Source organism: Sus scrofa, chromosome 5 (genome assembly GCF_054392235.1).
Source record: "Sus scrofa isolate SSC_HxYL_T2T_F1_AM1 chromosome 5, Sscrofa_HxYL_maternal_Yorkshire_Landrace_v2.0, whole genome shotgun sequence".
NCBI lineage: Eukaryota > Metazoa > Chordata > Mammalia > Artiodactyla > Suidae > Sus > Sus scrofa.
In genome coordinates, this window is record NC_139387.1 from 96,017,199 (window position 1) to 96,045,181 (window position 27,983).

General features: G+C 40.9%; 3 protein-coding genes across 7 annotated transcripts in view; 2 read left to right on the forward strand and 1 right to left on the reverse strand.

The window, feature by feature from the left end:
* TMCC3 (transmembrane and coiled-coil domain family 3) overlaps nt 1–15,493 on the forward strand; it is a 400,246-nt gene extending 384,753 nt beyond the window's left edge. Inside the window, exon 6 of the transcript XR_014804366.1 lies at nt 15,354–15,493. The gene's annotated coding sequence lies outside the window, so the exon portion shown is untranslated. The remainder of the gene's footprint in view (nt 1–15,353) is intronic.
* LOC110260797 (uncharacterized) lies at nt 6,890–27,949 on the reverse strand. Its single transcript, XM_021092766.2, has 5 exons — nt 27,945–27,949; nt 27,033–27,088; nt 26,551–26,690; nt 25,714–26,470; nt 6,890–9,804 (listed from the first exon to the last, which is right to left on the reverse strand). The coding sequence occupies exons 1-5, from the start codon at nt 27,947–27,949 to the stop codon at nt 9,800–9,802; spliced, it is 963 nt and encodes a 320-aa protein (XP_020948425.2). The 3' UTR covers nt 6,890–9,799.
* Nucleotides 26,646–27,983, forward strand: part of CEP83 (centrosomal protein 83) — a 138,724-nt gene continuing 137,386 nt past the window's right edge. For all 5 annotated transcript variants that reach the window (XR_014804352.1, XR_014804353.1, XR_014804355.1 and 2 more), the window contains exon 1: nt 26,646–26,765. The gene's annotated coding sequence lies outside the window, so the exon portion shown is untranslated. The remainder of the gene's footprint in view (nt 26,766–27,983) is intronic.

The following is a 27,983-nucleotide window of genomic DNA, read 5'->3' on the forward strand; positions in this document are numbered from 1 at the left end:
AAAATGCCTAGGAATAAATTTAACCAAGAAGGTTAAAGACCTGCACCCTGAAAACTAAAAGACATAGATGAAAGAAATTGAAGATGATGCAGCTCAATGGAAACAGATACCACATTCATGGATTGAAATAGTTAATATTTTCAAAATGTCTATACTATGTAAAGCAATCTAAAAGTTCAGTATAGGTGTTCTCTTTGGCACAGCAGGTTAAGGATCTGGTGTTGTCACTGCTGTGGCACAGGTTCAGCCCCCGACTTGGGAACTTCTACATGCTGTAGCCATGGTCAGAAAAAATAATAAAAGTTCAATATGGTGCATTTTTACCATTGGCATTTTTCACAGAAATAGAACAAGCAGTCCTAAAGTGTGTATGGAACTACAAAAGACCCTGAATAGCTAAAACAATCTTGAGGAAAGAACAAAGCTGGAGGTATCATACTCCCTGGTTTCAAACTGTACTACAAAGCTATAGTAGTCAAAACGATTTGGTATTGGAACAAAAACAGAACTGTATATCAATGGACCAGAACAGAGACTCTAGAAATAAACCCATACATATATGGTCAATTAATTTATTACAAAGGAGGTAAGAATATGCAATGGAGAAATGATAGTCTTTTCAATAAATAGTGTTGGGAAAACTGGACCACTATCTTATAGCATATACAAAAAAATTTTTTAAGGGATTAAAGTGTTGAATATAAGACCTAAAACCATAAAACTCTGAGAAGAAAACATAGGCAATATACTCTTTAGCATCAGTCTTAGTGATATATTTTTGGACCTGACTCCTTAGGGAAGGGAAACAAAAGCAAAAAAAAAAAAAAAACCCAAAAACCAAATGAGGTTAAATACATCGAACTAAAAGCATGGTGAAATGGAGTTCCCATCGTCGTGGCTCAGTGGTTAACAAATCTGACTAGCATCCATGAGGAAGCAGGCTCAATCCCTGGCCTCGCTCAGTGGGTTAAGGATCTGGTGTTGTCATGATCTGTGGTGTAGGTTGCAGACGTGGCTTGGATCTTGTGTTGCTGTGGCTGTGGCTATAGCTCTGATTCAACCCCTAGCCTGGGAACCTCCACATGCCGCAGGTGTGGCCCTAAAACGCAAAATAAATAAATAAATTAATTAATTAATTAAAAAACGTGGTGAAAGAAATCATTAATGAAATGAAACGGCAACCTACTGAATGGGAGATGTTAGTAAATTATAAACCTGGGAAGAGCTTGATATCAAAAAAATGTGAGGAACTTATACAACTTAATATCAAAAAATGCAAACAACTCAGTTAAAAAATGGGCAGCGGATCTGAATAGACATTTTTCCAATGAAGACGTATACATGGCCATCAGACACATGAAAAGATGCTCGACATCACTAATTATCAGGGAAATGCAAATCAGAACCCTCTCCTACCTCTCAGGATAGCAAACATCAAAAGGACCAGGAATAACTGATAGTGAGGACGTGGAGAAAAGGGGGCACTTGTGCACTGTTGATGGGAATGTCAATTGGTACAGCCACCGTGGGAAATATTTTGGAGGTTCCTCAAAAAATTAAAAATAGAATTACCATAGGGTTCAGCAATTCCACTTTTGTGTATTTACCTGAAGAAAACCAAAGCATTAGCTTGAATGGATTACGCTCCCCTCTATTCACTGCAGCATTATTTACAATAGCTAAGCTATCAAAGCAACCTAAGTGTCCATCAATAGATGAATGGACAAAGATGTGATATATACATAATTGAGTATTACTCAACCATGAAAAGGAAAGAACTCTTGCTATTTGGAACAACCTATAGACCTAGATGATATTATGCTAAGTGAAATAAGTCAGACAGAGAAAGATTATCATATGATTTCACTTATAGGGGGAATCTAAGAAACAAAATAAGTGAGAAAGCAAGACAAAACAGGAACAGACTCAGAGGAACAGAGAACAAACAGTTGGTTGCCAGAGGGGAGGGAGGTTGGGGTGGCAGGCAAAGAAAGTGAAGGTGATTAAGGGGCACACCCTTCCGGGTATAAAATAAATAAATTGCAGCATAGAGAATATGGTCAATTCTAAATGCATATAAATATCATTTATATCAAAGGCCATTACTAAATGCATATAAATATCAAATCACTATGATGTCACTTCAAACTAGTATATGTCAATTGTGCTTCAGTTTTTTAACAAAGAAACTGAAGTAATAAACAAAAATAGAGAGGTAGTTAAAAGCAGTTTTGGAGTAGACTAATCCTGGGATGAGGACCTGGCACTGAATGGTTTTTGGTTTGTTTTTCCTTCCTTTCCTCTGTCAGTGGGTGTTTATTGAGCACATCCTATATGCTCCTAAGCTTGGACAATGCAGAAGTGAAAAAGACAGCTGGGGTCCCTGACCTTATGGAGCTGAAATAAATGAGAGGGGGAAGATAGTAGAGATTTCTGATATTGGTAGGTGCTGTTGATAAAAATGATGGGATTGACTGAAAACGCCAAGAGGAAGCCGCTTTAGATAAGGAAATGGCTAAGAAGATATTTGAACTGAAACCTGAAGGATGAAAAAGAGCCAGCTAGGAAGATGAGCCGAGGGCGGTCTGAGACATTTCGTGCTGTTTATACTGCAAAATCTGAGAGGCAAAAAGAGCTTGATGTGTTTGAGGGAGAGGAGGATATTGTGACCAAAGCAGAAGGATAGAGGGGACAGCTGAAGGAAACTGGGACAGGAGGAGTTGGACCCTGCAGGACCTTCTAGGCTCCAGTCAGGAGCTCCAGTCATATTCCAAGAGCAATGCTATTGAAGGCTTTAAAGCTGGCATGATCCGATGTATGGTTTCAAAAGCTCATTCTGGCTGTTCTTGGAAAGGTGGAAGCAGGGGCCTTGCTTAGAAAGTTCCTGGAGTTCCCGTTGTGGCTCACCAGGTTATGCACCTGACTAGCATCCATGAGGATGTGGGTTCAATCTCTGGGTTCACTCAGTGGGTTCAAGATCCAGTGTTGCTGTGAGCTGTGGTGTAGGTTGCAGATGCAGCTCAGGTCCCGTGTTGCTGTGCCTGTGGCATAGGCCAGCAGCCGTAGCTCAGATGGGACCCCTGGCTGGGAACTTCCGTTTGCGGCAGGCGAGGCTCTAAAAAGCAAAAAGAAAAAGAAAGTTCCTGATTAGAAGTCTGAGGGCAATGGAGATGAAAAGAGGTAGATTTAAGATATATTTTGGTGATAAATCTGACACAGCTCGTCTGTGCATTAGCAGTGGGGTGTGAGGGAAAGGGAGAAATCCAAGGTGACTGGGGGATTTTGGCTTGAGCGTCTGGATTAGACAATGCTGTCATTTATTGAGGCAGGGAAGATGGAAGGACAGGAGCTGTTTAAGATTTATTACCCTTGGGGGGAAAAAAAAAGATTTATTACCCTTGAAACACCTACTAGATGTGTGTCCAACAAGCAGTTGCGTACATGAGTCTTAAATCCATGTCGGTATCTGGGGCGGGAGATGCACAGTTGGGAATTATCAGCACATACTAGGCATTTAAAGCCACAGGACTGGAAGAGACCTCGCGGACAGAGAAGAGTGCCCAGGCCTCTGTCCTGGGCCAGCCAACATTTAAAGATCAAGCAGACACAAAGGACCCAGCAAAGGAGTGTCCTGGTGCCTTAGCCGGTTACGGATTCAGCGTTGTCACTGCTGTGGCACGGGTTTGATCCCTGGCCTGGGAACTTCTCATGCCACTGGCACAGCATTCCCCAAAAAGTGTCTGGTTACTAAAGCAGGAGGAAGTCCAGCAAACTCGAGAATGTTTTAAGTATGTTGAAGCCTGACAGGCTGGGTAAATTGCTTCATCTATCTGTCTAAACTCGATTTCCTCATAAAATAAAATATGGACAAATATAGTATCGCGCTTACAGTGTTGTTGGAAGTATTTAAAAAAAAGCAATGCTTGTAATGTTCTGTGTGTCTGGCGTGTAATAAGTAGTGAATGGTAGCTGTTATTAGTCTATTGCTGTTGAGTTCTTGATATGTCAGGGGAAAAAGTGCATACACTCAGCGGAAAAGTTCTGAATGACAGATATGCAGTTTCCTTATAGCTTGCAGTTCATTCTTTAATGTTCCTTTTAGTCTTTGTTTCTTTTTCGCTCTTCTAGAGGCAGGGCTTACAATGTGAGAATTCCTTCTGCTCTTGATAGTCAAAAGTTGCTATGACAACTGCCTGGAAATGAAAGTCCTGTGCTTTATTTATTTATCTGAGGGTGATGTGCTGCAGAAAGAGGGAAACGAGATTGCCACAAACCCTGCCCCACAACCTTTAGAAACAGGGCGTGCAAAGCCATCCCCTCTCTCATGATGTCGGTATCCTTTACAATTTATATAAGATTCACTCTCTTCTTCTTTTTCCCAGAAGTATTTGAGGTGGTTGACAGTATTAAGGTACATGTGAGTTAGGTGATTGAAAAAAGGTAAATCCAGAGGACATACTCTCTGGGGAAGGAGTCATCGGGCACAAACCTGCAACAGCGTCAGTGGCACTGTGCCACAGATTGAACGACGAGTATTTTGGAAATCAAGAAAAAACGAAAACGTGATGGTCTAAGGAATTCTTAAAAGTCTGCTTAAAGGACACGACAAGTTCATTAGGAGAGAAAACTTATGAATTAATATATATGTTGATAGTTTGCAAACATACTAGTTGTCCATATTCGCATACCGCTTTATAGTACCTACAGTGTTTTCAAGCTTTACAGGAGGTGCTATTGCAGCATTCTTTTTTTTTAATGGTCCTCAAACCATCCAACAGGTAAACAAAGACAGAGAATGTGAATCACAAATCTTTTATTTCCAAAACCCTGCTTTTTCTCCTACGCTGAGGCAAATCCCTCAATTTCATGTAAAAAAAAAACAAAAAAAACCCCAAAACATTGTGAAATATCACATTCACAAAATTACATACAATTTATATACGTGTTTTAAGAAATAACTGTAAAACAAATATTCATGAATAGTCACAATCACGTCAAGAGCTAGAACCCTCCTGGAACTCCAGAGCAGCAGTTCCATTTTTAGTCTCAAGACCCTCTTATTCTGTTAAAAAATGATTGAGGACTTCAATGAGTTTTATGTTTATATGGCCTATATCTGGTAATATAGTATTAGAAATGAAAACTGAGAACTTACAAAAATATTATATCAGCCTACTTTAAAATAATGTTAACTGCATGCTAACATAAAGGAAACTTTATGAAAATTAAATGTTTGCCAAAACAAAAGAATTAGAAGAGTGACATTTCACAATTTTTTTTCAAATTTCTTTAATGTCTGATTTAATAGCAGATGATTGGATTCTCGTACCTGATGCTGCATTCCGTCTGTTGTGGTAGGTGGCTTTGGTTTGAGGGGGTTGGGGCAGGCTGCCCCAGAATATTTTCCTCTTAAGCGTGTGGATTATATAGAAAACTGGAGACAATCAAAGCCCTCCAGACTCTGGAATGTTTTTTAAACCACCCCTTGAACTGCCTAACACAATTTAGATAGGGGACCTGAGCCTAGAGGAGAGCTATTACCGAAAGTAACATTTTATATCCTAAAGATGCAGCTGCATGGGAGGGCAAACATTTGTTTACCAAATATCTGCCTTTCTTCTTGTGAATTACCTTCCTTCCCTCTGGGACCCCACACCCCACCCTCTTCTGCTTCCCTCGGGATGGTAGGGAAGGAAGCCTTAGTACCCCCGACTGTGGAGAGTCTCTCTTGTCTTTGGGGGCTCCTGCACAAGCACAATTAAATTTTTCTCCTGTTAATCTGTTTTATGTCAATTTAGAATTAGGCCAGCCCAGAACTCAGGGTGGACAAAGGGGAACGTTCTCTGCTTCTAGGGGGCTACAGTATATGAAGAAAATCTGACCGCCCACAGACATGTAGTTGGAATGGGGCGAGGGTATTTCAGTGGCCTTTGCAGATGACCGTGGATGTTCTTTGTACTATACCAGAGCTCCGCAGGTAGCAGTTTTTAAAGGTTAGTTGCAAGGTGGAATCTAAGACTGTATCATATTCTGTGACATTAAAATCAATTGGTCTAACTTGTCCTTTGGCTCTGTCACCCGTACCTGATTGTGTCATGTTATGCACGGTTTATTTGGAAAATACGACTTAACTGAGTTATGGCAATTTTCCAAATCTTAATACGTTCTGTTATATAGTATTCAAAAAGTCACATGTATTAAGGTGTCAGTCTTACCACAGACATCTTTAAGTATTGGCATACAGTCAAGCTCATGAGGGTGGATGCAGGTTTTCCAAGTTTCTAGTTTCCACTTGAAAGCTCAAGTTTTGTCACTGGCAACACATTTCATCTTAGTTTCCTTAAAGTGACTGGCACACTTTATTTTGGAGACGATGTCTCCCAGATATCCGAGTGTGAACAACTGCTGTGTCAGCATTCTTTTGTAAAAAATGGTGTTCTCTAAAAAAGGATCAAGCTCAGCAACTCAGCTGCACAAGTGTTTTTCCTGGAGTCAGCCATCACGCGTAGGTGCGCAGCAGAGAGCTTTATGTTCTCAAAGTGTGGTCTCCAAACCTGCAGCCTCAGCACCATTTGGGAACGTGTTCCAGAATAGAAGGAAGGGGGCCCCACGCCAGACCTAGAGTGTCTTACAACCCGCCCGGTGGGATTCCCTCTGGTTTGAGAACCCCTGCTTCAGTCTTCGAGCAGCGGCGCTCAGGCTGGGTTGCACGTTCGAATCACCTGGGTGGCTTGACATCTCTGATGACTACTTTTGATCACTGAAGTCAGAAGGATGGGACCCAGGTATCAGCATTTTCTTTTAGGTTCCCCTGATGATTCCAAAGTGCAGCCACTACTTAAGCTGGTTTGTTTTGTTTTGTTTTGTTTTTGTTTTTTTGGCATATCTATTTATTCTTTTAACGATTTTTATTTTTTCCATTACAGCTGGTTTACAGTGTTCTGTCAGTTTTCTACTGTACAGGTCACAGTCTTTAAGGCATTAGCCTACTGTGGCCCCCTTGGCCTGGCAAACAATAAAGCTACCCTTTTCTCCTTTACCCAAGGGGAAAAAAAATTTCTACTGTACAGCAGACAGTGACCCAGTCACACATACACATATACATTCTTTTTCTCACATTCTCCTCCATCATAAGTGCCCAGATACAGTTGCCAGTGCTGTACAGCAGGATCTCGTTGCTTAGCCATTCCAAAGGCAAGAGTTTGCAGCTATTAACCCCAGATTCCCAGTCCATCCTGCTCCCTCTGCCTCCCTCTTATTTTTCCCAAACAGTTCTTGTCTGGTGTGGAGAGTCCTCTGTTGAAAATGGAGCTCTCTGACACATTCCTGGAGTGCTAATAACTGCCTTTTGGAGAAAAATAAATTTGTCTTCAGAATCATTTCCCCACCTTGAATAGTTAGGAAATCCCAAATGGTGAAGAAGAAAATGCCCTAGGAGGACTCAAGAATTAGGTAAGCCTCTCTTTTAGGAAAGCGGCAATCTCGGAAGATCGGGTGAGGGATGTGCTGTGATTACCACCGAAGCTCCCCGTTCGGCTGCCAGGGCTTGGCTTTTGTTCACAGCGTGTGTTTAATCTTCTGTCTTAGGTTAGCAGCTGTCCTCCCTATCGGACTCCACATTCCCATTTTATAATAATGTTAAATATCATCAAATGAAATACATATATAATGCAACCTGCCTGCATGCGTCATTAAAAGTATCAATATAATGCCCTAACTAAAAAATTAGAAAAATCTAATGCCCTAACCATAGTATGAAGGGTAAATAAGATGAGGTTAATTTATAATAAAAATACATATTACAAATATGTATGTAAATGCTTGGGGAGAAATTGGTAGGTATAATGAAGGTGTCAGGTGTTGATATATGAATTTTATAAATTTTTTAATGAAAAATTTCAAACATATGCTAACGTAGAGAGAATAGTATTGTGATTTATAATTAGAAACATATATTTGGTCTTCATCCCATTTCTGGCATGGAGCTCCTAAAACCCTTGGAATTCAAGAGAACGGCAAAAGTTTTGTGTTATGTTAGTAAGGTGACTTTGGGAAAGCACCTAAGGATGGGGGCAGTCACCGGAGGAACTACAGGCGAGTAGAGGCTTGGAATTTCCAGTCCCATCTCTCCCCCCACCTCTGGGTAGGACAGAAGGGCTGGAAGTTGCATCAATTGCCAGTGGCCAGGAGCTCCCTCTCTGGTGCAGTGAGTTAAAGCTTGTCTTTGTGGAGGCACGGATTTGATCCCCAGCCCAATGCAATGGGTTAAGGATTCAGTGTTGCTGCAGCTGTGGCATAGGTTGCAGCTCCAGCTCAGATTCGAACCCTGGCCCCAGAACTTCCATATGCTGCAAAAAGAAAAAAAATTGCCAATGGCCAATGGTGTGTCACGCCTATGTAACGAAGCCTCCATAAAACCCCAAGAGGAGGGGCTTCAGAGAGCTTCTGGGTTGGTGAACACATAAGAGATTCTGGGCTACGGATCAAATCAGTGCCTCTACAAAGACAAGCTTTGGGTCAGAAGTGGCACCCTCTGGGAGGGCATGGAAGCTCCATGACCTTACCTCATGCCTCACCTTATGCATCTCCTCCATCTTGGCTGTTCTTGAGCTACCTTCTTTTATAATAAACCAATGATCTAGTAAGTAATACATTTCTTTGTGTTCTGTGAGCCTTCAGGGGTCATGGGTACTTCTAACCTATAGCCCATGAGTCAGAAGCACAGGTTGGTGAACTGGGCTTGTGGTTGGTGTCTGAAGGATGGGAGATTGTGCAGTGTTGTGGGACTGAGCACTTAACCTGTGGAATCCAATGCTGTTCCTGGGAAGAAAGTGTCAGAATTGAGTTGAATTATAGGCTACACAGCTAGTATCCAGAGAGTTGCTGGAACCCACCCACCACCACCATACACATGTTCAAACTGGGTTCAGAGTCATGTAAGTTTGATGAACTGCTACGTACTTACTAGATCCCAACTTTGATAATGGTGGTGACTCAAAGCAATGCTCAGAACTTCCTTCAGGAGAGAACCTGCTGGAAAGATGAGAAAGGAAAAGTAGGATTGAAGAAATCATGACGTGAATAAGAAATCATAGATGCAAATGCTTCTAAAGCTACAGAAATATCAGGGATACTTATGAACAAGATAAGGCAGATGACGAAGATGAAGAAGCCAAAAAGGAATCCTTTGACAAAATGCCTCCAGCAACAATTAAAAATGACATTAGTTCACCTGCAAAAGTCAAGATACAAATTAAAAATAATGTCAAGAAAATTCCTCCCAAGCTGGCCTCTTCTGAAGCAGGTGCTAGCCAATTAAATAAACTAGTAAAACATTTATTAACAGTGATACAAAGATTTTCCAACAAAAAAATGTGGCACTCTGCCTATGACTCAGGCAAAGGGTTACACACCATCAACAACAACAACAAAAATGGTTGGCTATGATGCTAAAACTGTGAACATGAACGAAGTTGACAATGATGTGGGACCTTCATTCAAGATGCTAACAGGAGACCACAGGGGTGGATCTGTGATAAGATGATTGATACTGTAGGCCAGGTAGTGCCACCCCTGTTAAATTCTGCTGTCCCTCTTAAGGACAATAAGCAAAACTTAAAAGATGCCATGTAGTTTCCCCCATGTTCCCACATGGCTTTTGAGGTCAAACGATGAAACAAACATGTTGCCATTCAGAAAGGTAAATACTCCTACAGCCTGAGAAGTTAATTCACCTTAATTTCCATGCTGGATCTCAAGTCTCAAGCCTTGTGTCCTAAGACGTATTCTGTACCCAACTTTAACCTGGTGGGGAAAAAAAAAAGAAAAGCATCAAGATAGGCACCTGGACATGTCTCATAAGACGCTCTTATTTATGCCATCTTGTTCTCTTGCTTTGCATGCAAAGATTTCTGAGTAAAGCATCATTTTTCTTTAAAGAGAGAAAGGGAGAGAAACTGTTGTGAGGATTGTAGTTAACAGTCTTCTAGTGCCATCCTTGGGAATTCACCACAGCATTTCTGTTACAGCCTTACCCTCCCTGAACTACCCCCCTCAAGTTAGAACACAGCAGGGGTATCAGAGCCAGGCCACGTCTACCCTTCAAATGGGCAGTCTTCGTTCTGAGGCTCTTCATTGTTCTGGCCAAGGTCTCTCAGCGACGAATGGCAGACTGAGGCTCTTGCTACCTAACCGTGCTTCCTTCTCTCTCTTGTTTCATGGGCTGCAGCACTGCCTCCATCTGAAGGTGTTCCTGGCCTACGGCTTCCTCTTTACTTGATTCTTAACAGCTGTTTTCCCCAATAAATCTCTTGTATATCTAGTTTGTCTTGGCATCTGCTCTGCCAAGGATCTGAACTGACCAAAGTCCCATGTGTTGTCGGACATTTAGCATCCTTGGCCTTACCCACAAATGCTGTCTCCCCAACCTTGAGGTAACTTTCAGAGATTGCCAAAATGCTTCTATTGAGAACCACTCACTTCGAGCATAAGCATCAAGATCACAAAATTTTAGAGCTAGAAGAGCTCTTTCAGATAAACAGAAAAGTTTAATGACTTCCTTTATTTCTTTTCTCCCTCTCCTATGGTCCTTTCACTTTTTCATTCTCTAATCCAATTCTTGGACCTCAACTGAAACCAATAAACTCGAGTAGTTGGTTCTAAGTACCAATGAGGCTGTATAGCCTCAGACTTTAGAGAAAGATTTAGGAATGACCACCTTCTGAGACTGAAGCTAGGGAGAAAAATCAGTTACGATAGATGAAATTAGCTCTTGTATAAGTAACCCACGCTTGAAATTGGCTGCAAAAGTATTGCTTTTCGGATTAGAACGCTTTCCAACTTTCCATCAAGTCACAAGGATAGAGTCTCAGCAAGTCATTCTTGGAATGGGGAGGCATTGTGCAGTAGTCAGTGTAGGTAGCATTGTCTGAAAAACATCCAAGAATTTTAGTTGACGGATAAATTTGTGGCAGAGACCGTTTTCACTTCTAGTTCAATATTCACTTAATGTATTTATTTATCTCCTACTATGTGCCAAGCATTGTCTATTAAGCACAGAACATACAAGAGTAAACTGAAAATGATCCTTCCCCTCAAAGAGCTTATTATCAGGAGCACGCATTCTCAATGGGTAAAAACCTTAGATTTCTCTCTCTCTCTCTCTTTTTAAATCCATGAATATTTGTAGCAATCTTGGTTATTTGTTTTGGCTGCCTCACGGCATGTGGAGTGCCCAGGGCCAGGGATCAGATTTGCCCTGCAGTTGCGGCAATGCTGGATCCTCTAACCCACTGTGCCAGGCCAGGGATTGAACCTGTGCCCTGGCACTGCAGAGATGCTGCTGATCCTGTTCTGCCGCAGCAGGAAGTCCTGTGGCAGCTTTTTTTAAATTCAATATTTTAAAAATTAAGTATAGTTGATTTACAGTGTTGTACCAATATCTGCTGCATTGCGATCTCATAAAACTTTAGATATTATAGTTGTTCGTGGCCTTCCAAAGAGCCACTATACTGTGGTTATGTAAGATATCTGTGGTTTAAGACCTTTTAGGGAGTAGGGGGTCGATTGGGGAGGGGGAACCCTAAAATTGTTCCTTAGGAGGTCAATTAAGAACCTAAGGTTAAAGAGTTTTCCTGTGGTGCTGTGAGTTAAAGATCGGGCATTGTCACTGCAGTGGCTGGGGTTGATGCTGTGATGGGGGTTTGATCCCTGGTCCGGGAGTTTCCAAATATTGTGGGCCAGCCAGAAAGAAAGAAAGAAGGAAGGAAGGAAGGAAGGACGGAAGGAAGGAAGGGAAGAAACAGGTTAAAAAACCTGAACTAGAGGAGTAAAAAGAGAAAAACGAATAGGATGAAAGACAGAGAACAAGACGGAAAAATAAAGAAGAATGATGAAAGAGAAATAGGAAAGAAGAGATGAGAAAAGAAGGTATGTGAAATTATAAGACAAAAATAGTTCTGTCTGCCACTGAGCCATACGACATATAACTGTTCTTCCTTGACATTCTGAAACACAAGCTTATTCCTTACATTATTTCTGGCTTTGGCAACAAAGTATTAAATGTGAAAAGCAATACTGAAATGCCTGCTTTTTTTTTTTTTTTGTCTTTTTGCCATTTCTTTGGGCCGCTCCCGCGGCATATGGAGGTTCCCAGGCTAGGGGTCGAATCGGAGCTGTAGCCACCGGCCTACGCCAGAGCCACAGCAACGCGGGATCCGAGCCACGTCTGCAGCCTACACCACAGCTCACGGCAACGCCGGATCGTTAACCCACTGAGCAAGGGCAGGGACCGAACCCGCAACCTCATGGTTCCTAGTCGGGTTCGTTAACCACTGCGCCACGACGGGAACTCCAGAAATGCCTGCTTTTTATTAAAAGAATTCCCATATCCTAAAGCATTCTTTCTTAATCAGATAACTCCACCTGTCCTCATCTTTTCTCATTTAAAATTTAAACTTGTAAACCAACTTCCTATTAGCTTCCTAAAGACCCCATTATTTCACTTGGGCATGTGTAATATGAACTTTGTTAGTTTCGGGACATCGAAGCCTTCATTTTTATAGCAATTGTTGTTTTCATTTATCTGCCATAGTAAACAAACACATTTGTTGTTGCTTGAAAGTTTTTCGAGCTTTTCTGCGGTTTGGATTTACCCCTTAGGACCATATACTTTTCTTTGTTCTGAATATGGATGCACCCAACAACCTTCTCATTACTAGCTAGATTTCCCAGATAGCTTTTTTTTTTTTCTCTTCTTTTTAGGGCTGCACTTGTAGTATATGGAAATTCCCAGGCTAGGGGTTGAATCAGAGCTACAGTTGCCAGCCTATGCCACAGCTGCAGCAACGAGGAATCTGAGCCACATCTTCGACCTATACCACAGCTCATGACAACACCGGATCCTTTAATCCACTGAGCAAGGCCAGGGATCCAACCTGCATCCTCATGAATACTAGCTGGGCTTGTTACCACTGAACCACAGCAGGAACTTTCAGATAGTTAAAGATGACTTTCTTAGATATCTTGATATTAGGAAGAAAGTGACCTTGCTAGCAGACACTGGTGTTTCAGTTAATAGAATGGTATCATCTTTATTTATTTATTTTGTCTTTTTTAGGGCTTCACCCATGGCATATGGAGATTTCCAAGCTAGGGGTCTAATTGGAACTGTAGCTGCCAGCCTATGCCACAGCCATAGCCACACCACATCCAAGCCGTGTCTGAGACCTATGCCACAGCTCGCGGCAATGCCGGATCCTTAACCCACTGAGTGAGGCTGGAATCAAACCTACAACCTCTTGGTTACTAGTCGGATTCGTTACCCACTGAGCCACAACAGGAACTCCGTATCACCTTTATTAACACTATATGTATGTGTGTGTGTATATATATATGTATATATAGTGGTATAATTAACATAAAATAAAATGGCCATGGAGTTCCCCTTATGGCGCAGCAGAAACGAATCCAACTAGTATCCATGAGGATGTGGGTTTGATCTCTGTCCTCACTCAGTGGTTTATATATATATGTATATATGTATATAGTGGTGTAATTAACATGGAATAAAAATCTTAGATGCTCACTTTTTAAAAACTTTTTGTTTTAAAAGTAGTTTTAGGTTTACAACAAAATTGAGATAAAAGTACAGAGATTTCCCATATATGCTCTGCTCCACGCATGCATATCCTCCCCCATATCAACATCATTCACCAGAATGGTGCACTTTTTTCCAAGGATGAACTGACATTGAAACATCAAAATCACCCAAAGTCCATAATTAATATTAAGGATCATCCTTGGCGTTCTACTTTCTCTGGGTTTGACCAAAGGTATGATAACATAATCCATCAATATAATATCACACAGGATATTTTCAATGCCCTAAAAATTCTCTCTGCTCTGCCTATTCATCTCCCCGCCCCCAACCTGGCAACCACTAATCTCTCTCTTTTTTTTTTTTTTCCGCCTTTTATAGGATGCTACAGTATGTAGCCTTGTCAGATTGGCTTCTTTCACTTAGTAAATATGCATTTAAGGTTCCTATGTGTCTTTTCATGGCTTGACAGCTCATTTCTTTTGAGCACTGAATAATATTCCATTATCTGGAGGTACCACAATTTATTTATCAGGTCACTGCCAAAGGGTATCTTGGTTGCTTCCAAATACTGGCAATTACAAATCTGCTGTGCACAGCTTTACAGCTGTATGCAGGTTTTGATGTGGACAGAAGTTTCCCATTCCTTTGGGTAAATACCAGTGAGTGAGACTGCTGGATCAATGGTAATAATGTTTAGTTTTCTAAGAAACCTGCCAAACCTTTTCCAAAGAGGTTGTACCATTTTGTATTCCCACTAGCAATGAATCAGAGTTCCTGCTGCTCCACATCCTTGCTGGCATTTGGTGTTATCAGTGTTCCTCATTGTTCCAGTTTGCATTTCACAGATGACTTTTGATGTGGAACATCTTTTTACATGCTTATTTGCCATTTATTTATTTTCTTTGCTAAAGGGTCTGTTAAGGTTTTTTTTTTTTTTGTCTTTTTGTTGTTGTTGTTGTTGTTGTTGCTATTTCTTGGGTCGCTCCCGTGGCATATGGAGGTTCCCAGGCTAGGGGTCTAATCGGAGCTGTAGCCACCAGCCTACGCCAGAGCCACAGCAACGCGGGATTTGAGCCGTGTCTGCGACCCACACCACAGCTCACAGCAATGCCGGATTGTTAACCCACTGAGCAAGGGCAGGCACCGAACCTGCAACCTCATGGTTCTTAGTAGGATTTGTTAACCACTGCACCATGATGGGAACTCCTGTTAAGGTTTTTGGCCTTTTCTTCTTTCTTTCTTTTTCTTTTTTCTTTTTTTTTTTTTTTTTCGCTTTTTAGGGCTGCACCAGTGATATATGGAAGTTCCCAGGCTAGGGGTCAAATTGGAGCTACAGGTGCTGGCCTACACCATAGCCACAGCAATGTGGGTTGGAGCTGCATTTGCAACCTACACCACAGTTCATGGCAACACTGGATCCCCAAACCACGGAATGAGGCCAGGGATCAAACCCACATCCTCATGAATAAGTTGGATTTGTTTCTGCTGCACCACAACGGGAACTCCATGGCCCATTTTAAAAATTGGATTACTTATTGAGTTTCTAGAGTTGTGTATTTTGGGTAACAGTCCTTTATCAGGTACATCTTTTGCAAATACTTTCTCCAATCTGTGGCTTGTTTTCTAATTCTCTTGACATCTTTTGCAGAGCATAGTTTTTAATTTTAATGAAGTCCAACTTATCAATTACCTCTTTCATAGATGATGTCTTGTGTTGCACCTTTTTTATTTTTATTATTTTTATTTTTTTTAGGGCCACAGGTGCAGCCTATGTTCCCGGGCTAGCAGTCGAATCAGCTGCTGGCCTACACCACGGCCCCAGCAAGCCAGATCTGAGACGTGTCTGTAACCTATACCACAGCTCTCAGCAATGATGGATCCTTAACTCACCAGGTGAGGCCAGGGATCAAAACTGAATCCTCATGGACCCTAGTCAGTTTTGCTTCTGCTGAGCCACAACAGAAACTCCATCATGTTGTATCTATTTTTTTTTTTCTTTTGGACACACCCATGGCTTATGGAAGTTCCTGGGCCAGGAATGAAATCCAAGCCACAACTGTGACCTACACCATAGCTGAGACCTATGCCACAGCTGTGGCAACACTGGATCCCTTAACCCACTGTGCTGGGCTGGGAATTGAACCCAGGCTTCAGCAGTGACCCTAACTGCTGCAGAGACAACACTGGATCCTTAACCCACTGCTCCAAAGCAGGAACTCTGATGTCTGGTGTTATGTCTAAAGAGGCGTCACCAGTTACAAAATAAATGAATCATGGGGATGAAATGTATAGCATAGGGAATATAGTCAATAATATTATAATAACTTTGTGGTGAAGGCTTATCGTGGTGAACTTTTGGTAATGTGTAGAAACACTGAATCATTACGTTGTGGACCTGGAACTAACATAGTGTTGTAAGTCAACTACACTTCAATTAAAAATAAGTAAATAGGAGTTCCTATCATGGTGCAGCAGAAAACTAATCCAACTAGGAACCATGAGGTTGCGGGTTCCATCCCTGGCCTCGCTCAGTGGATTAAGGATCCGGCGTTGTGGTGAGCTGTGGTGTAAGTTGCAGACACAGCTCGGATCTGGTGATCTGGCGTTGGCTGTGGCTGTGATGCAGGTGGACAGATGTAGCTCCGATTAGACCCCTAGCCTGGGAACCTCCATATGCCGTGGGTGCGGCCCTAAAAAGACAAAAAAAAAAGGAAATAAATGTTTCAAAAGGTATCACAATATCCAAAATCATCTAGGTTTTCTCCTGTGTAATCTGTTGGGAGTTTTATAGTTCTGTGTTCTATATTTAGGTCTAGGATCCATTTGGAGTAAATTTTTGTGACAGGTGTAAGGTTTTGTCTAGAATCATATTTTTGCATGTGGGTGTCCAGCTGTTCTAGCAGCATTTGTTTGTTTGTTTTTAATGTAACTTATACTACTTAAGGTTAAAAACAAGTAACGAAAATATTTATTTTGTGCCAAACACTGTTCTAAGCACACTTAAGGTCTTCCCATCTTGTTATTTAATCTGTAGAACAAGCAATATCACTGTATAGGTATTATATTATCTATCATTTGAGGAACTGAGACACAATGAGGTTAAGTAACTTACAGCGGCCATGTAGTGAATGGAGCAGTCAGAACTTATTTGCAGGCAGCTGACTCCAAGTCGGTGCCCTTATCCACTCTTAATATATTACCACTCTCATCTCATTTTTTTTCTAGCATCATTTGTGACAATCTTTGCTCCATTTTATTGCCTTTGCTCCTTTGTCAAAGATCAGTTGACTTAATTTTTAGGGGTCTGTTTTAGGGCTCTCTATTCTGTTGCATCGAGCTGTCTATTATTTTGCCAGTACTACACTGTTTTGATTACTGTAGCTTTATAGTTAAGTCTTGAAGTTGGGTAGCATCAGTCCTTCAACTTTGTTCTTCTCCGACGTTCATTTTGGTGAGTTTGAAGCTGTATGTACACCTGTGTAACCACCACTCAAAACAAAATATAGATCCTTTCCATCTAGAAAGTTCCCTTGTATCCCTCTTGTCACTGTTCTCTGCAAGACCTCTAGATTTCTAAAACCAGATTAGTATTGTCTTTCTTGGATTTCACATAAATAGAACCATACAACACGTACCCTGTTGTGCCTGGCTTCTTCTTTAACCAAAGTATCTGTGAGATTTCTCCATGTCGTTAGGCACACTGGCAATTCCTTCTTATTGCTGTTGTAGTCTATTGTATAAATATATAATTTGCTTATCTATGATTCTGTTGATGTACATTTGGGTTGTTTCTAGTTTTTAGTTATTGTGAATAGAGTTATCTAGTTTTTAGTTATTGTGCTTTTAATTTTCTTTGTATGAGTCTTTTTTTGAATTTGTATTTTCATTTCTCTTTGGTAACTAAGAGTGAAACTACTGGGTCATGAATAGGTTAGATGAATATTTATAAACAAATTGCCAAGCAGTTTTCCAACGTGATTGTGCTATTTTATGCTCAAACTAGCCATGTATGAGTCTCAGCTGCTTCAAATCCTAATATTTGTGTTATTATTAGACTTTGATTTTGGCCACTTTAGTGCATGTGAAATGGAATCTCATTGTGGCTGTAATGTCCTAGATGACCAAAGTTATTGAGCACCTTTTCGTGTATTAACAGCCATTTGTATATATCATGAAAAGTGTGTTCTAGTCTTTGCTATTGCTTTTTTGTTTGATTTTTAAAATTTTTATTGAAATATAATTGACATGTAACATTATACGTTTCAGGTGAAGAACATAATGATTTGATATTTATATAATTATGAAATGATGACCACAATAAATCTAGTTAACATCACCGTATGTAGTTATATTTTCTCCTAATATGAGAAATTTTAAGATTTATTCTCTTAGCAACTTTCAAATATGCAATACAGTATTACTAACTATAGTCGCCATGCATCTCTGTCCTTTTTTTTTTTTTTCCCAGGGCCGTACTCATAGCATATGAAAGTTTCCAGGCTAGGGGCTGAATTGGTGCCACAGCTGCCGTCTGTGTCACAGCCACAGCAATACCAGATCCAAGCCGCATTGTGACCTAGACTACAGCTCACAGCAATGCTGGATCCTTAACCCACTGAGTGAGGCCAGGTATTGAATCAGCATCCTTATGGATGCTAGTGGGGTTTGTTATTGCTGAGCCACCACGGGAACTCCACTCTGTCCATTTTTAATTGGACTGTTTTTCTGCTATTAAGTTGTTTTGAGTTCTTTATATATTTTCGGTATTAATGTCATCATATATATGATTTGCAGATATGTTCTCCCATTTGGTAGGTTGCCTTTTCATTTTGTTGATGGCTTCCTTTGCTGTGAAAAAACATTTTAATTTGATGTAGTCTCACTCATTTATTTTTCCTTTTGTTGCTTTTTCTTTTGGTGTCAACTCCAAAAAAAGAATCACTGCCAAGACACACGTCAAGGAACTTAACCCCTGTTTTCTTGTGTGAGTTTTATTGCTTCAGATCTTATATTTAAGTAATCCATTTTGAATTAGTTTTTGTGTGGTGTAAGAGAGCAGTCCAGTTTCATATTTTTGCATGTGGCTGTCCAGTTTTCCCAACAAGATTTATTGAAGAGACTGCCCTTTCTTCATTGTATATTCTTGGCTCCTTTGTTGTAAATGACCATATAGGTGGGGATTTATTTCTGGAGTCTCTATTCTGTTCCATTGATCTATGTGACTGTTTTTATGCCAATCCCACAGTGTTTTGATGACTATAGCATATAATTTAAATACTGAAGTATGATGCCTCCAGATTTGTTCTTCTCAAGATAGCTTTGAGTATTTGAGGTCTTCTTGTGGTTTATTACAAATTTTAGGATTGTTCTAGTTCTGTGAAAAATGCCATTGGAATTGTGATAGGGATTGTGATGAATCTGTAGATTGCTTTGGGTATTATGGACATTTGTACAATAGTAATTCTTCTATGAGCATAGAGTATCTATTCATTTATTTGTATCTCGTCTAATTTTTTCCATCAGTGTCTTATAATTTTCATTATACAGGTCTTTCACCTCCTTGGTTGAATTTACTCCTAGGTATTTATTCTTTCTGAAGCAATTGTAAATGGGATTGTTTTCTTAATTTCTCTGATAGTTCGTTATTAGTGTATAGAAATGCAACCAATATCTGCATGTTGATTTTGTATCCTACAAGTAACTTTACTAAATCCATTTATTAGTTTAATAATTTTTTGGAGTCTTTAGGGGTTTTGATATATATTATTAATAATATAATTGCTATATCTTCTATACAGAATATTCTTTCTTTTCTTTGCCGAATTACTCTCGCTAGCACTTCCAAAACTGTGTTGAATAAGACTAGCGAGAATGTGCATCCTTGTTCCCAATCTCAGAGGAAAAGCTTTCAACTTTTCACTGTTGAGTATAATGTTAGCTTTAGGCTTGTCACGTATGCTCTTTATGTTGAGGTACCTTCCTTCTGTACCCACTTTGATGAGATGTTATCTTAAATGAGTAATTGTTCATAACTTAATTTTTATTGCTAAATTGTAGGAGTTCTTTTTATATTTTACATTCTTTTTTTTTACTTTTTGGCTGCACCTGGGGCATATGAAAGTTCCCGGGCTAGGGATTGAATCCAAGTCACAGCTGAGGTGATACCAGATCCTTAACCCACAGCATCAGGCTGGAGATAGAATCCACACTGCTTCAGAGACAATGTCAAATCCTTAACCCACTGTGCCACAGCAGGAACGCCTATATTTTATATTCTTGATACAAGTCAATTGCTCGATAGTAAGTGCCGGTGAATATTTTCCAGTCTGTAGCATAATGCTGTCTTTGAGTATAAATTTAAATTTAAATTTTGATGAAGTCTGATTTGTCAAATTTTTTTTTTTTGAGATTTAGTGTTCTTTGTCTCCCACTAAAGAAATAGCTGCCTACGCCAAACTTATAAAGATGCTCTTCTATGTTTTCTTCTAGAAGTTTTATGGATCTCAGTTTTATGTTAGGAGTATGAGTCATTTTAATTAATTATTGTGTATGGAGTGAAACAGGGCTGAATTTATTTTTTTTAACAAATAGATATCCAGTTGTTTTAGCAATATTTGTTAAAAAAACCTTTCATCATATAATTGCTTTGGTGCCTTAGTAAAAGGCGAAATGACGGTACACGTGTGGATCTAATTCTAGACCCAAATCTGTTTATTTACTAGCTTACTCTTATGCAAATAACACAGTCTTGCTTACTGTGACTTTAGAGAAAGCTTGAAATCAGGTAGTGTGTCTTCCCATTTTGTTTTTAAAAATTATTTTGGCTATTTTAGATCTTCCACCTTTTTAGATAAACTTTATAATTATTTATATCTATGGTTTAAAGAAAAGCCTTCTTGGAATTTTGATAGACATTGGGTTGAATTTACAAATCAATCTAGGAAGAATGGACACCTTAGGGAAAAGAGTTTTCCCATTCACAAATTTTTTTTTCTCCATTTATTTGCCTTTTAAAATCTCTTTCAGCTATCTTTTGTGGTTTTTCAACACAGAGGTCTCATGCATATTTTGTTAAGTTTATTCCTCTGTTTCTGATGTTTTGGATACATTATAAATGGTATTGTTTCTAATTTCATTTCCCAGTTTTTGTTGTTGGTATATAGAATTGATTTTTGTATATTGATCCTGTATCCCATGACTTGCTAAATCAGTTCATTAGTTCTGGTAGTTCTTTGTATATTCCATAGGCTTTTCTTATGTACATAATCATGTTGACTTTGAATAGTTTTACTTCTTTTCAGTGTCTGTGAATATAGTTTTACCTCTAATATTTTTATTGATATAATCCATATATCATAAAATTAACTATTTTCAAGTGTTTTGGTAGTTTTTGGTAGTCCACAAAGCTATGTGTTACTATCTAACTTCAGATTATTTTTATCACCCCAAATATAAACCTAACACTCATCAGCAGTCACGCCCCATTGTCCCCATCCTCTTCCCGACAAGTGCTATTTTCTTTCCCTATGGATTTGCCGATTTTGGGCATTTCATATCAATGAAATCATACATGTCTTTCACTTAGCATATGTGTTCAAGGTTCATCCAGCTGGTAGCAAGAATCAGTACTTCATTCCTTTTTTTGGCTGAGTAATAATTCCATTGCATAGATTACAGTACATTTTGTTCATTCATTAGTTAATGGGCATTTGGGTTGTTTGTACTTTTGGGTTATGAAGAATAAGGTTGCTATGAATAATTGTGTACAGATTTGTGTGACCATAAGTCTCCAATTTACATGGAACTGCTGGGTCATATGGTAACTATGTTTAGCCTCTTGAACTGCCAAACTATTCCCAAATTACCATTTTCCATTCTTACCACAGGGGTACGAGGGTTCCAATTTCTCCACATCCTCACTTGTTATTGTCCACCTTTTTTTTTTTTTTTTTTCCCCTGCACCCTCAGCATGTGCAAGTTCCCAGGCCAGGGATCAAACCCATGCCACAGCACTGACCAGAGCTGCTGCAGTAACATCATCAGATCCTTAACCCACTGCACCACAAGAGAACTCTAAGTCTCTTTTCAAATTCTTTTGTTCATTTTTACATTGAGTAGTCTTTTTATTGTTGAATTTTAAGTTTTTTTATATATCTTGAATACAAGCCCCTTATCAGATATATATATTTTGTCTTTTAGGCCCACACTGGCAGCATAAGGAGGTCCCCAGACTAGGGGTCCAATTGGAACTGTAGCCGCTGGCCTATGCCACAGTCATAGCAATGTGGGATCCCAGCCTCGTCTGCCACCTATACCACAGCTCAGGGCAATAGATCCTTAACCCACTGAGGGAGGCCAGGGAACGAACCTGTGTCCTCATGGGTGCTAGTTAGGTTCACTAATTGCTGAGCCACACTGGGAACTCCTTATCAGATAGGATTTTCAAATATTTTCTCCCATTCTATACGTTGTCATTTAACTTTCTTGAGAGTTCGTTGATACATAGAAGTTTTTAAATTTTGATAAAGTATACTTTATTTTTTCCTTTGTGCTTTTGGTGTCACATCTAAGAAACCACTGCCTAATCCATTTTCATGAAGACTTAACGGTGTCTTTTTCTGAGAGTTTTATAGTGTTAGCTTGTACATTTATATCTTTGATTCAACATTTGTACGTAGTAGGAGGTAGAGGTCCAAGTTCATTCTTTTCCCTATGGATATCCAATTTCCCCAGCACCATTTATCAGAAAACTATTCTCTCCCCCATTCAATTTTCTTCACACCTTTGTCAAAAGACAGTTGATCATAAATGTAAGGTTTTATTTTTGGCGCCTGAATTCTTGTCCACTGATGTATATTTATGTATGTCTTTGGCAATATAGCGTTGTCATATAGTTTTGCAATCAGGAAATCCTAGTCTTTCCAATCTTTATACTTTTTCTTGTTGTTTTATTGCATTGAGACCTTGAGTATCATTCTGAATAGAAATGGTGAGAGCAGACATTATGTTATTCTTGATCTTGGGGGAAAAAGATTTAGTAATTCACCATTACATTTTTCAAAGATGTTATCATATTGAGGAAATTCCCTTCTATTCCCAGGTTGCTGAGAGTTTTTAACATGAATGAGTTTTGAATTTTGTCAAATGCGTTTTCATCATCTATTGAGACTATCTAATTCTGTTTTGCTTTTCTCTTTTTTTGGCCATGCCCAGGGGAAGTTTTTGGCCAGGGGTCAAACCCATGCCACAGCACAACCCAAGCCACTGCAGTGACAAGGCTGTATCCTTAACCCGCTGCACCACAGAACTCCTCTGATTTTTTCTTTCATTCTGTTAATGTGGTGAATTACACTGACTTTTCAATGTTCATCTCATTTTCCTTGGTCATGGTATCTTATCCTCTGTATTGCAAGTTTCATTTTGCCATTATTTAAGAATTTTAAAAAATTATATTAATGAGAGATATTGGTTTGTAATTTTCTTATAAAATGTCCTTGTCAAGTTTTGGTATCAGGATTATATTGGCCTTATGAGTTTGGCAGTGTTCTTTCTTGCTCTATTTTATGAAATAGTGTAGGACTGGTATTTTAACTTCTTTAATGCCTGTTAAATTTACTGGCGAAGCCATCTAGGCTTGGAGGTTTCTTTGTGGGAAGGTTTCTGATTACAAATCCAATTTCTTTCATAGATATTGGGACAATTAGATTTAGTTTCCCTTATGCATCAATTTTTCTGTAATTTTTTTCAGGAAGCTGTCCATTTCACTTGTTAAATTTATTGGCATAATAAAGTCGTTAAATTATCCCTTTACTATCTGTATCATTTCATTACCATGAAAACTTCTGCACACAGAGATAAAGTAGATAACAGGTAATAAAGCAGGGAAAAATAAACACATGGTAGAGAAAGGATGTGTATGTGTAGTAGGAGTAAACAGTCTAGTGACGGAAAGGGACTTATGGTGGTGTGGTAATTATTATCATGAGAGGCACACAGAGGGCACACAGGAAGGATACTCAGTCCAGTCGTGGCAGTCAGAATCCTGGTGTCCAAGGGATAAGTTCGAGTTCTCAACTCTAGGTAAATTAATCAAACCTATCGACAGTTAGAAAGGTGAGACCTAGATCCCCCCAGTAATTGTTTCACACTGGTTTATCCACCTGTGAGGGTCTACAGTTAACTGTCCCCCGCTCCCCTGGCATATGTTTAGTTAAAACAAAATTTTGTTTTTATAAAAATGATATATTGATTACGAACAATTCAAATGAGAGAAAAGTCCAAAAGATAAAATAAAAATCAGCGGCATTTTGTCCGACATCCTTCCTTTTTGTATTTACATTCATGTTGGGATGACACTATTCATGCTAAACTATATTCTGCTCTTTTTGGAGAAAAATCTACACACTATGGACATGTTTTTGTGTAAATAAAGAGATTTACATCATTTTAATGTCTCAAGGGTACTTCATTCTCTGTTGGTACTATAAAATATTTAACTGATCACCTAGTGATGGTAATTATGTTTTTTCTAGAAGCATCTATGATAAAAAGGAGTGAAGAACATTCTCACAAATCTGTTTTTTTAATTTTTTTTAGAGCAAGTGACTAGGAAATGAGGTTGTTGGGGCAAAGGCTAATGCTTATGTTAAACTTTGGTAAACATAGGTGTACCGATTTCAATTTCACACCAATAATACAGGACAATAACTGTAAACCCATTTCACTATCTACAATGAGAGACAAAAAGGATGTTTGGAAATTGAACATCTTTTCATTTGTTAATTAGATGTTTTTCTGGGCTTGGGATGTTCCATTGATATCCTTTGCCAATTTTATTTATTGTGTTGTCTTTTTTTTTTTTTTTTTGTCTTTTTGCCATTTCTTTGGGCCGCTCCTGCGGCATATGGAGGTTCCCGGGCTAGAGGTCGAATCGGAGCTGTAGCTGCCAGCCTACGCCAGAGCCACAGCAACGCAGGATCCGAGCCGCGTCTGTGACCTACACCACAGCTCAACGCAGGATCCGAGCCGCGTCTGTGACCTACACCACAGCTCACGGCAACGCCGGAACCTTGACCCACTGAGCAAGGGCAGGGATCGAACCCGCAACCTCATGGTTCCTAGTCGGTTTCGTTAACCACTGCGCCACGACGGGAACTCCTTGTGTTGTCTTAAAGTTGATATTCTATGAGCTTTTTGTGTTTTAGGAATATTTTTCCTTCTTTTCCCACATGATACAAATTTACTTTCCATTGGTTATTATTTGTGTTTAGATTATAATTCTGTGCGTAGATTAGAATCTTTATGTGGTCAATTTTTATCAATTTTTTCTTTTACGGTTTCTGGTTCTTGCTTCATACTTGGAAAAACCCTTTCTCAGCTCAAGATTATAATCACCTACATTGCCTGATAGTATTTTTATGTTTCATTCTTTACGTTTAAATTCTTGATTCATCTGGTATTTAGTAAATGAAACAGATGGAAAGCCTGACCTCAGGGTTTAGTGATCCCTGAGATAACCTTTTTCCCACTGACCAATGATCTGTAACATGTGGTTTACTGATACCAACGTTACCAATGGCTTTGAGTAACGTTGCAAAAATCATAGTAATTGCACCTATCTTACAGACAGTTCAGTAAGAGAAACTGAAAAAGGGCTCCAGTAGTTAACAGTAAGTGCTCGGCAGCTATGAGCTACTATTATTATATTAAACACGCATGCATTGCTTCCGTATTCTATATTCTGTTCACTGGTATCTCCCTCATCTAGGAGATCCATCAATACTCCAGTACCCAACTCACTGTCCCATATAATTGCTCGTCTCTCATTTCTACAAAAAAGGTCGTCTCTCCGTCGCCCTTCTCATCCTAACACAGCCTGGACACCCTGGAGGAGAGGGGTGGCGGCGGGAAGAAGCTGTGTCACACGGTGTAAGACAACTCAACCAAGGCTCGGGGCAAACGTGGGGGAAGGGAGGGTAGCTCCATCTCCTACCTCCCTCTCGGAAAGGCTGAACTCCTACCTTCTTTCAGCCCTCGGCATCGAACTGTGGCTCTCAAAAGCTCATCCCTGTCTTCCAACTCTAGTTTGCAACCTAAAGTCGTTCACCACGTACCCAGAGTGGGGTCTGGATCGGGAGGCGCCGGGAAGCACTCGCGCCCAGGCCGGGTCCTGACCTGGCCGTTTGCTCTCCGGCTGCGCCGGCTCCCCACGCGTGGGCCGAGGCGCCACGGCCGGCGTGCAGGCAGGAGACCTCGGGACCCATGACCTCTGCACGGTCGGCACGAAGGCACGCGGGGGAGGCGGCAGGAGCCCTCCGGGAGGAAAAGAGGGCGGAGAGAGCCGGGAGAGGGAAGGAGACGCGCGAAACGGAGGGAAATCCCTCGAGCCGCGGCGTGGGGAGGCGGCGAGGGAGAGCGGCTTCCCGCTCCACCGCGCGCGTCACTCAGACTCCCCGGAGCAAGTGCCGGCCCCCAGCTGTGCAGCTCCTTCAGCTCAGAGCATCTCTGCGGGTCCCCAGCGCCCTCTCGGAGCACCGCCCAGCGGCGGCGTTCCCGCGCGGCCCTCGCAGCTCCCGCCTCAGCCCGCTCCCCTCCTCCCCTTAACCGCCTCCGGCCGCGGCCAGCGTCCGTGACGTCGGCGTGGGGGCGGGACTTCCTGCTTCGCGCGCCCGGAGAGCTCCCGAGAGACTCCGCCCCGCCGGGTTTGAGGGGCGGCGGGCGGCAGGCCGAGGGTGGCTTCCTGGCCGGATTTCGGCTTGGCCCCTGCCCCGGCCCCGCACTCTTGAGAAGTCGCGTCCACCGAGGAGGAGCGGGGCTTTTCTCCACCGCCGCCGCGGCCGCCACCCTTTCCGCCCTCGGCGCTCTCCTGGGCTAACCCCCATTTCCCCCGGGGTCCGGAGCCCGGCGGGCGCCCTCGGCGCTCCTCCTCCTGTCCCTCCTCTTCAGCTTGCGCCGCGAGCGGCCGCCGAGACCTCGCCAGGCGTGGCGGGCGGGGCGAGCTCCCCGCGTGCCGGGCCGCCTCCAGGGGCCCCGATGCCCCCGCGGGGAGAGTGTAGAGGGTGCCTGTGGCTGGAGCGGTGGAGGTGTCCTCCTGGCGAGTGCGGCCACAACACCGGTCACTGTTAAGATTGCTGCACGCACGTTGCAAGGACCGTGGGTGAAGCTGGTACGTAACGCCCCCTTGTCCGTGGTTTAGAATGCTCGAGTCTTTTTTCTTCACAACTTGCCCTTGAATTCTTCTTTTGCTATTTTCGTAAAGCAGTTGGAGCGAGTGTTAGAGAAGTAGGCTGTGCGAATGCTCTGCAGCCAGTTAAATGCACGTGAAACTCTTTACGGAGCTTTAATGCTTTTCAGCGTGGTGCTTGCGTAGACCCAACTTAAAAACTGGCTGAACGTATCCACATTCAGTGGTGAAAAAAAATGATGCTACTACCATTTTCATTGCCCCCGAAGACGATTCTAACAGTGACGTTGGCCGTCGCTACAGAGCTGATGTTAGAGTATGTGAGTGCATGCTTGAGTGGACACTTGGGTCTATACTTAGTGTCGAAGACTAAAATACATGGCTACTTACCTCCTAAAAATGCCCACTTCCAGGTATTGTAAAAGCTTAGTTGTAGTGATGAAATTGTTTCAGTAAAACCTCGAAGTTGTCCAGGATAACAAGAAACTTGCACTTAGTTTCTCATGTGTAGTGTATAGTTCATGTGTCCAGACTTCGAGCACAAAACACTTGGGTAGGTCTAAAACTGAGTAGGTTGTTAAAGCACTGCTTCTGTTACCAAGCAACATCTCTGTAAACAAGCCTAATATTCAACTAGAATATAATTAAATGTAGCTAGCCTACAATTATCCAGATTCAGAATTCTGTAAATTCATGGGTTTAACCTCTCGGTGGTTACAGTTCATACTCACTTTCTGTACTGAGCCGTGATTTCAAACTCATTTTGTTTAGAATTATTAGAATGCTTTAAATTGCAGAGTCGTGTAGGACTCTCCAGAGAGTTGCAAATGGATATGAGTTACCCTTTGATTTTTGGGGGGTCGGAGTATGTGGGGTGCTCTCCTTTCTTTGAGATGAAGTATGGTTGTATTCAGGAGTTTTATCAAATCAGGTAACAGAGCATTGGGAGATTTGAAACCCTTATTGTCCACAGGTGGTGTTTAAACCTTAGTGTAGTCAATATCCTCACCCTTTCTCTACTTACTGAACCCTTAATGATATTATTTGTATGGCAATTACAGGCATACTCTGCAGATACCATGATTTTGGCTTCAGACCGCTGCAATAAAGCGAATTACGGGAATCTTTTTGTTTTCTAGTGCATTTAAAGATTATATTTACGCCATACTGTAGTCTTAAATGTACTGTAGCATTATGTTT

Bases quoted from the DNA above. Each gene is read 5' to 3' on its own strand.
- LOC110260797 (XM_021092766.2), bottom strand. The intron at 26,691-27,032 runs GTAGTAGCATCA...CGCACTCGCCAG, and splicing joins CTTCGGGGGCAATGAAAATG to GAGGACACCTCCACCGCTCC. The intron at 26,471-26,550 runs GCAAGCTGAAGA...AATGGGGGTTAG, and splicing joins TCTCGGCGGCCGCTCGCGGC to CCCAGGAGAGCGCCGAGGGC.